General features: G+C 50.6%; 1 protein-coding gene across 1 annotated transcript in view; it reads right to left on the reverse strand.

Annotated features, from left to right (window-relative positions):
- bub1 (BUB1 mitotic checkpoint serine/threonine kinase) overlaps window positions 1-9,736 on the reverse strand; it is a 71,495-nt gene that overhangs the window by 61,458 nt on the left and 301 nt on the right. The window contains exons 3-17 of the mRNA XM_037685991.1: window positions 8,712-8,850; window positions 8,419-8,615; window positions 7,083-7,123; window positions 6,883-7,000; window positions 6,567-6,751; window positions 6,377-6,495; window positions 6,056-6,336; window positions 5,247-5,287; window positions 5,061-5,180; window positions 4,863-4,964; window positions 4,713-4,821; window positions 3,486-3,564; window positions 3,233-3,401; window positions 3,089-3,143; window positions 2,283-3,007 (exon numbers count right to left, since the gene is read on the reverse strand). Coding sequence (XP_037541919.1) covers window positions 2,283-3,007; window positions 3,089-3,143; window positions 3,233-3,401; window positions 3,486-3,564; window positions 4,713-4,821; window positions 4,863-4,964; window positions 5,061-5,180; window positions 5,247-5,287; window positions 6,056-6,336; window positions 6,377-6,495; window positions 6,567-6,751; window positions 6,883-7,000; window positions 7,083-7,123; window positions 8,419-8,615; window positions 8,712-8,850 — 2,480 coding nt within the window. The remainder of the gene's footprint in view (window positions 1-2,282; window positions 3,008-3,088; window positions 3,144-3,232; window positions 3,402-3,485; window positions 3,565-4,712; window positions 4,822-4,862; window positions 4,965-5,060; window positions 5,181-5,246; window positions 5,288-6,055; window positions 6,337-6,376; window positions 6,496-6,566; window positions 6,752-6,882; window positions 7,001-7,082; window positions 7,124-8,418; window positions 8,616-8,711; window positions 8,851-9,736) is intronic.

Here is a 9,736-nt window from a genome sequence, read left to right on the forward strand (position 1 = left end):
GCTAAAACTAAAGGCTAGCTAAAGGTGGTAAAAGGTTAGCTAAACGCTAAAACTAAAGGCTAGCTAAAGGTGGTAAAAGGTTAGCTAAATGCTAAAACTAAAGGCTAGCTGAAGGTGGTAAAAGGTTAGCTAAATGCTACAACTAAAGGCTAGCTGATGTAGTGAACTTGAGCTGATGTCAAAACTAAGCCTAAGGTCAAAACCCTTGACCTTAAGAACCTTGTGGGACAGAAACTGTCATTTCATTGATTTGAATCCAGAAATACAGGTTCACCCATCCTGAGACTTTCTTTCTTGAAGATCAAGTGAAAGAACACTCTCTGTTCTATTATCATTCCTGTTTTACAAATGTTGATAACCAAAGTGTTTTAGTTCAAACATTTTAGATGTTACAGTGAACTAATCAATTTTATTAACTGTAAAACAGTAACAATGATTTTTTAATGCTTATGCAAAGTTAGAATTCATGTTAAGGTCTGTTACAGAGTAATTATGCATTTTCTGATTTCTGTCTTTGAATGAGCAGTGTACGTTTTCCAAGGTCAGGAGTCGAAGCAGACAAGTGTTGGAACAACGGTCTTGTTTTAAATCCTCTCAGTCGTAAACAGAGAAGTTGGCACCTGTTTCTCCAAACTCGCCCAAACATTTCTCTCTCCTGTCTGGGAACATTTTCAATCTGTTCCAATAACATTCTTGCTGTTTTCTGACTTCTAGTAACCTCTTACGTCACAAACCACACCCCTGTCTGGTCGACATTGACCAATCAGGGACTCCCAAATGAACCGGGAATAGAGCCCTTTAAAATGTCGGTACTTCCTAGTTCTCTCAGTTCGGTGAAGTAGCAGTTCTGAGATGTTCGCAGTTCTGTGAAGTCGTTGTTCTGTGAGTTGCCGTTGGAGTCGGGCTGGAGAGTTTGCAGCTCCAGTCGTTTGGGAGAACAGAAGTCCAGCCATGATAAGGCTCTTCCGAGATTGGGATTATAACATCTATTCCCTCTGAGTGGAACTCGGACGAACCCCACTCATGTGAGGTCCACTGGCTGAGGTGAACTTGTGTCAGACGGGATACCGTCACTACTTCGGACGAGTCACAGCCATCCTATGGAGACGCTGAAAGGTAGCGTTAACTGGAACTCCTCTTCTTCTGATTCATCATCAGAGAGGTAAATGAGTCTAGACCACTACTGAGCGTACCGAGGAAAAGCTGGGTCGGATGGAGGGTGTCTTCCTGTCAACACTTTTCACTCATACACACCACATTCTCCCTCATCCATCTTTCACTCCCACTAAACTTCATCTTTCCATCTTTAAAAATTCTTCTATCAAGTAGAAATCATTGACAGATATTTTTAGAAATGTCTGTGTAAAGTTTCAACCATCGCCGTATGGTTTTCTAATTGTACAGCTTGCTGATTAATTATGTTGTTATTTTCATATTTTGCCAAATTAATGTAAATGTGTGATGTGTTAAACTTGATTCTGTTAATAAATGACCCACTGTCGTGGTGAGTCAAAGATAATTAACGTCTCACGTCCACATTTCATTAAATTCAATGCACGTTTATATTCAGTCCAGAAAAATGAAGAATCCGTTTTAATTGATGAATATATCTCAGCATCTGTTCATCTACACTGAAGGTGGTAAAAGGTTAGCTAAACGCTAAAACTAAAGGCTAGCAGAAGGCGATAAAAGGTTAGCTAAATGCTAAAACTAAAGGCTAGCAGAAGGCGATAAAAGGTTAGCTAAACGCTAAAACTAAAGGCTAGCAGAAGGCGATAAAAGGTTAGCTAAACGCTAAAACTAAAGGCTAGCTGAAGGTGGTAAAAGGTTAGCTTAACGCTAAAACTAAAGGCTAGCCGAAGGCAGTAAAAGGTTAGCTAAATGCTAAACTAAAAGCTAGCTGAAGGCAGTAAAAGGTTAGCTAAATGCTAAACTAAAAGCTAGCTGAAGGCGGTAAAATTTAGCTAAATGCTAAAAGTAACTAAAGACTAGCTGAAGGCGGTAAAATTTAGCTAAATGCTAAAAGTAACTAAAGACTAGCTGAAGGCGGTAAAAGGTTAGCTAAATGCTAAAAGTAACTAAAAGCTAGTTTAAATATAAAACTGATCCCATTCCCGAGTTTAAGGCTAAAAACAGACCTCGTTTGTTTAACGACGTCACTTCCTGACATCTCATGACATCACTTTCCCTCTCACAGCTAAAGATCCCCCCTGCACGGCCCGTCCATACCCCTGTCTACAGCTACATCCTGTCCAGGTGTGGGGGACACCTGCGTCTCTTACCAATGATGATGGTGACCTTCGGGGAGATCTTGGGGATGCTGCCCTGCCAGGTGAAGCAGTGGGGGTCAGAGGTCAGAGGTGGGCTGAGTTGGTCCAGCAGATCTGAGATCAGGTTGTTGTCCCAGGGATCGGGGACAAGCTGTACCCCATCGGCAGGCCTCGGTCCTCGATCTGGACTCATCGTCATGGGTTCGTCTACGGCGTCGTTCTGCTGCGGGCTCATGGGCACGTCAGCACAGAGCCCTGGTTGTTCTGGACTCATGGGGACGTCCAGGGTTCTGGTGGAGGTCGTGTCTGCGGTCTTGGGGGGACAGGGACTCAGGCGTGCAGCCAGGTCCTGCTCAGCTGTGTCCTCGGAGCTTCGAACCTGGAGCCAGCTGGGCTTGGGGGCACACTCAGGACTCATGGGAACGTCACAGTCCAGCTTCTGGTCCGGTTCTGGGCCGGCTGATTTCTGAAAATCTTCCAGGATCTTAAACGACTCAGTTCTGGGTCTGACTGAGTCCTGCTGGGAGCAGACCTCCAGTCCAGGTCCAGCTGACCTGGAGGACTCGGTGGGATAGAGGGTCTGGTCCCTGAAGGACAGGACAGCAGGGTGGGGCTGGACCAGGGTGGTGGAGGTGAGCCCCTCGCCCACCATGGTCCCCTGTCTGACGGAGGGGGGCAGCTGGGCCACGGCCGACCCAGAATCCCGGACGTCACTGGGACTCTGCTCCATGATGGGGCTGAAGGGACCAGAAGGATCAGAAGAGTCAGTGGTTCTGCCGGGTCAAACACGAGACTCAGAGCCAGAACCCGAACGTTACCTCAGCTTTTTGGTCTGACGTTGGATGAAAACGTTCTCCTCGGCTCCGTCACCGTCTGCACAGAAAGAGAGGTCAGAACCAGACTCGGACCAGGAACCTGGAGCAGGTCTGTCCAGAACTGCAGCTCAGGTCCGGTCCCGGTACCTTGGTCCTGGTAGAAGTTGCTGTTGAACGGGGTTTTGTGGGTGAAGGGGGTGGAGACGAACTGGGCCAGCAGGGCGAAGTCCGTGGTGCTGTTGGGACAGGTGACCAGAGAGTTGTAGCGAGGTCCCCACATGGTGCTTTCATCCGGTATCAGGTCCGGGCCCGTCTCCTGATCCAACACCACAGACAGAACCAGGATGAAAGTCTTTACAAAGAAAACAGCAGAGACATCACCTGGACTCGTTGGACTCACGTTGGGTCTGTCCACCTTCAGGACGCCCACTTCAGCCAGAGCTTGGACGGGTTTTGGTCTCTGGACCGGATCAGCAGAACTGAAAAGAACAGAAGTTTTCACGGTCCACTCCAACAGAACACGTGTTTGTACTGCACAGGAACAGTTTCACACCAAAACTTTTACAACTTTGTTAAAAACAACACAGATCTATAAATCTGAGGCCGTGGTCCTGAGTCTGAGGGTGGATTGTTCTTCAGCTCGAGGTTCTGCCTCCACTGGAGGAGGTCCAGTATCTTGTTCTTCAGCTCGAGGTTCTGCCTCCACTGGAGGAGGTCCAGTATCTCTGGGTTTGTTCACAGTGAGGGAAGAAGAGCGTGAGATCAACAGATGGATTGGTGCAGCATCTGCAGTATTGTGGACTCTGTGCCGGTCCATTGTGGTGAAGAGGAGCTGAGCTGTAAGACAACGCTCTCTGTTTACTGGTCGGTCTACGTTCCTCCCCTCACCTCTGGTCATGAACTCTGGTAGAGACTGAAAGAACGAGAACGTGGATCCAGGAGGTCGAGTTTCCTCTGCAGAGCTGGACTCTCCTTCAGAGACAGGGTGAGAAGTTCAGTTATCAGGAGAGACTCAGAGGAGAACTGCTGCTCCTCCACATCCAGAGGAGCAGCTGAGGTGGTTCATCTGGTGAGGATGCTCCCTGGGCACCTCCCTATGGAGGTGCTTCAGGCATGTCAGACTGGGAGGAGACCCCGGGAAGACCCAGGACACGCTGGAGAGACCACGTCTCGTAGTTAACAGGATTTCTGCTTCTTGGAGTTGGTGGTTACCGACAAGTTCTGAAGACGTCTTCAGCTGTTCTGGCCACGGTGAAGCTGCGGGGCATGGAAGGAATGTGCCGGAGGTCCACACGCTGGCAGGGAGGAGCGGAGCCCATGAGACGGTGGCAAAGCGCCAAATGTTTAAAACTAGAGGAACAGTTCGATGGTCGGTTCGGTTGGTCATCAGAACCGAACCCCCCGACTCCAACGGTAATAATTCTGGATCAGATAAATGCTGGTTCTCCTGACATCAAGCCTGGAGCAGAAAAACTGTTTCCAGGTCCACTCAGACTCAGAACCATAAAAGCTTCTCGGTTCTTCAGAACGAGCAGCAGGTTCTGGTTCTTCAGCAGAACCAAACAATAAAAAACAAAAAGAAGGCACAGCCTGCTCAGTGATGAGCTGACCGGGTCAACCCACAAACCTGCAGTTCTCCTGGTCCTCGTCCTGGTAGATGGTGAAGGGGGCGGTGGTGGGGGGCCTGGGGGCCGAGCAGACTTCTCCTGGAGGGGCAGGTGAAGGACAAAAACCGTTTGTACCACAGACCTGCAGCTTCAAACCAGCAGAGGTCCAGACTTACCACCGGCCCGGTTCTTCTCTGCATCGTGGAGCGCCGACGTGCCGCTGAACGGTTCCTCCAGGAACGTGGGGGCCTGGAACATGTCCATGATCACACCTGAAACACAGGGAGACCTGACCCATGATGCATTGCTGCAGAGCTGTCAAACCAGCAGCTTGGACTCCTGGCAGGCGGGCAGAGACGAACGCTCACCCAGGGCCTCCCGCGTGTTGACGGTGGGCGACGGCAGCCCCCGCGAGGGCGTGGCCTGAACGAAGCCCAGGGACGTGTTGGGGGTGACGTGGGACACATTGGCCGTCCCTCCCTGGGACACTGAAAGGACAGAGACGTTGTGAGGGCGAGGCCAGAGACAATGCTGTGAAGAGGGTCTGAACTCACCGTCTAGTTTGTCCTCGGGCTCAGGGACCAGACTTCTGTCTCTGAGGGACAATGACATCATCAGTTTCTGAAGCACGTCCTCGGAACATGAAGCAGCAGCTAAAATGATCTTTACTGAAGCCGAGGGGCTCAGCTTCAGCTGTTCCACCAAACTGAGCCTTTAGCTACTGTTCCACCAAACCGAGCCTTTAGCTACTGATCCACCAAACTGAGCCTTTAGCTACTGTTCTACCAAACTGAGTCTTTAGCTACTGTTCCACCAAACTGAGCCTTTAGCTACTGTTCCACCAAACTGAGCCTTTAGCTACTGTTCCACCAAACTGAGCTTTTAGCTACTGTTCCACCAAACTGAGCCTTTAGCTACTGATCCACCAAACTGAGCCTTTAGCTACTGATCCACCAAACTGAGCCTTTAGCTACTGTTCAACAAAACTGAGCCTTTAGCTACTGTTCAACAAAACTGAGCCTTTAGCTACTGTTCCACCAAACTGAGCCTTTAGCTACTGATCCACCAAACTGAGCCTTTAGCTACTGTTCCACCAAACTGAGCATTTAGCTACTGATCCACCAAACTGAGCCTTTAGCTACTGTTCCACCAAACTGAGCCTTTAGCTACTGTTCCACCAAACTGAGCCTTTAGCTACTGTTCCACCAAACTGAGCCTTTAGCTACTGGTCCACAAAGACAGTTTCTGGTGTTTGGACAGAAACCACCGGCTCAGATCCCTAAAGTCCCAAACTTGTGTTGAGCTCCAGGCAGGAGGTTCTGGTGGATCTGGATCAGAGAAGGAACCGTTAGCAGGAACTCACAGATGTGTGGCGCTGGGCCCGGCGGCTCCGTGGCTCTCACTGCTCTCATGGAGAACATCAGGGCGTCTGACGAGGAACACGTTCATCTGATCCGAGCTCACGGGCGGCTCGACGACCGGTTCTGGTTCCCTGCCGGGCAGGACCGAAGAGGGGGCTCTGTGGACGAAGGTGGGCTCGGCGTGTAGCCTCAGGCCCAGGGAGCGCCGGCTGCTCAGACGGTTGGCGGGTCGAGGATGGGCGAAGATCTGGGCGGTGGTGGAGTTTGTTTCGGCTGCGAACGGCTGCAGATAAAAACAGTTCAGGTGTCGTGTCGTTTGCAGCCACACCTGCCGAGGACTGGCCGATTAAACCCACCTGGGTTTCCAGTTCCTGGTCGGCCTCCTTCACCAAACACTTCATCCTGTGGACTCGGTCTTCCTGCTGCCTCAGCTGCAGCTCCACTGAAAGAAGAAACGCTCCGCTCACACGCAGACCCACGACACAAACTGCGAGCGTGGCTTCAGGGACTCACTGGTTTCTCTCTGCTCCTTCTTCTGCTTCTCCCGCAGCTGTCGGAAGTACCGGTCTGCTCGGACCTCCTCGAAGCACGTCTCTGCTCCGTCACAGAGAAGAGCATCCTTCGTATACTCAGAGACCGTGTGGAGGCTGCAGCTCTGACCGTGGGGGAGGCTTCCTGACGTCTCCGAGCGGGACACTCTGGACACAAAACACACGGCGTCTCATCGTCTGAGACGTCCACGCTGGCACGAGAACCAGCGGCCATCATGCTGGGTGTAACCTGGTGAGATCCATCCACCTGGACCTCAGAGCCCAAACGTGTGACTCACATGTTGACCATTCTGTCTGCAGGAGCATCGAGCGGACACTCGGACGCCTGGTTCTGATCCGCGGAGCGGGACGGCATCTGATTGGTCAGCTGGGAGTTCTGCAGCAGAGTTCTTCCTGCTGCTCCACAAACACAGAGACGTGACTGCAGCCGGACCTTCACAAAAACTGTCCTTTGAATAAAACCAGGACATGACCTCACCTGACACCGGCAGCTGGGTTCTGGTTCTGCTCTGAAACTGCCTGCGGGTCAGAGGTCACCACGGTCACTTTTTACAAGAAACACACTCAGCCTTCGGTTAGTTCACACGTTCACCCCCATCCATCCATCCATCCACTCACCCATCCATCCATCCACTCACCCATCCATCCATCCAACCACCCACCCATCCACTCACCCATCCATCCATCCATCCAACCACCCACCCACCCATCCACTCACCCATCCATCCACTCACCCATCCATCCACTCACCCATACACCCATCCATCCACTCATCCATCCATCCACTCACCCATCCATCCATCCATCCATCCATCCACTCACTCATCCATCCACTCACCCATCCATCCACCCATCCATCCACCCCTGCAGTAAAGAATCAGAGCTGGTTCTGCAGAATCTCACATTTCCACAAGCTTCCATGGGAAATGTGTGAATTTACAGGCGTGGACCAGGAGCTGGTTGTAATTTAAACCAGTGGCTCTCAAACTGGGGCCCTCGGACCCCCGGGGGTCCGAAAAAATAAATAAACTTTTTTTTTAACAAGCACGTAGATGTTTAACAACCTGTTAAAAATCACCAAAATGCAGGAAATCACATCTATTTTATGTAAATTTTCTGGCGATAAGCCCCAGACCCCCCCAGCATGGATCCAGCCCCCCCCCAGCATGGGTCCACACCCCCCCCCCCCCCCCCGGATCCAGACCCCCCCAGCATGGATGTGTTTACAAATGAAGCTTGTTGTGACTCCTGGTTCTGTTCACGTCAACACTTTTCTGTGACGACTCCAAGAAGTTTTAAACGTTTTAGTATTTTTTTTATATTTTTCATTTTCTCAAAACTCATGTTTGAAGTTAAAATTATGTTCATTAAGAGTATGTTGAATGAAATACTCCATGTTTAAAATATAAAAGTTGTAACTCTGTTAAAGAACAGGTCTGAAGTATTTATGTTTCACAGACTGAAGTTTCTTGAACACGAGGAGCTCCATGAAGAAAACGTGTGAAGAAGTTTCCACAAACTCTGAAAATATCTGTGCGTCTTTGTAAACCTCCCTCCCTCCTGACCCCCCCACCTCCTTTCCTGACCTCCCCCTCCCTCCTGACCTCCCCCCCTCCCTCCTGACCTCCTCCCGTCAGATCATTGAAATGTTTTCAATAAAGACACACGTTACTCCGTCCGCTCTCTCGTCGTCTAAATACAGTTGGAGTGGGAACTCACCAGAAGGTTCTGCAGCTTCAGCGTTCGGACCGAAACGTTCACACAGGAGCAAACTGACTTTGGATGAACGGGCCGGGCCCTGCAGGTGTTCCTACCTGTACTCGTGGAGGACGGTGTGGGCCGGCTGGGCCTGGTTCTCCACAGCTCTCTGGTACACGGCGTCCGCCTGCTCCTTCATTCCTCTCTGTTCCAACTGCTGAGCCCAGGCCACGTAGAGCGCCGCGGTTCTGGTGCCGACGCCTTTACTGAAGACCAGACTGAACAGAGCCACGGGGTCCGGGTGATAACTGGCCTGCAGGACACGGATCACAGCAAGAACTGAAACCGTGAAGCGCCTGTCGTCCCCCCCCCCCCCCCCCCCCCAAGGAGGAACGACGCTCAGACGTACACATCGGATGCAGTGGTTGACGTATCTGATGTCGTTTGCATATTGATCCACACCCAGAAACCTCTGGACCACAGCGTTGAACACCTGCAGCATCTCGCCGCCACCGGCAGGAACCTTCTGCTCCAGGAGCTCCACGAACCTGCGAGGACGCACGGCCGTCAGTTTCAGGAAAACCTGTCCTGCAGCCAGAGCAGCTTCTGGAGGAGCAACGTTGTGCTGCCGTCCTCAGACCGTGGTTCTGATCCGGTTTTCTAACCCGGACCGTCTCCAGCTGGTTCCTGGGTTTCAACACAATTTCCTCCCAGACAGGAAGTGAGACGGCTTCAGCTGCGGGACAGAAGTTCAGCTGCTTTTAAACTTTTAGACACAAAATATGGGGAGTGGTGGTGCAGAGGCTAGAGCCTGTGATCGGAAGGTCGCCGGTTCAACTCCCTGGACTGACAACATCATAATGTGGGTGGTTAAGGTGAAACACCCACATCTGTCTCCACCCTCATTTGCCCCACCCTGGGTCCTTGAGCAAGGCCCTTAACCCCCACCATCTGCTCCCCGGGGCGCAGCTCCCCGCTCCACAGAGCTGTGGTAGCTCCGTGGTTGGACAGGAAGGACCTCCGGTATGGCCAGTTAAACCAGTTTGTACTGGTTCTAAGATATTGTTCAAGGATATATTTTCAATAAAACAACATTAAAACTGAAGGTGCGTTGTGACCTTTGACACCCGACAGTGTCGCTCATAAACTAAATCTGAATCGACAGGTCAGAAAGCACCAAGTCGCCTCCTCAGACAATCAATTAACATTAATTGTAATTGAACTAAACTTTCAGTTTTTATTACAAACCATAAAAACAGCAGCCGAGACGTTTGTGTCTTTTATTAAGGTTATTGTAACGTTTGGACATAATCCAGCAGTTAATGTTCCAGTACGAGTCAAACAGAACTGCTGCAACACATCACTGATTTTACTGACTCACAGTTTGAAATCTGATGATTTCAGACTGATTTACAGAAAAATCTGATGATTTCA

Source organism: Nematolebias whitei, chromosome 12 (assembly GCF_014905685.2).
Source record: "Nematolebias whitei isolate Nwh7 chromosome 12, NemWhi1, whole genome shotgun sequence".
In the NCBI taxonomy this organism is placed as follows: domain Eukaryota; kingdom Metazoa; phylum Chordata; class Actinopteri; order Cyprinodontiformes; family Rivulidae; genus Nematolebias; species Nematolebias whitei.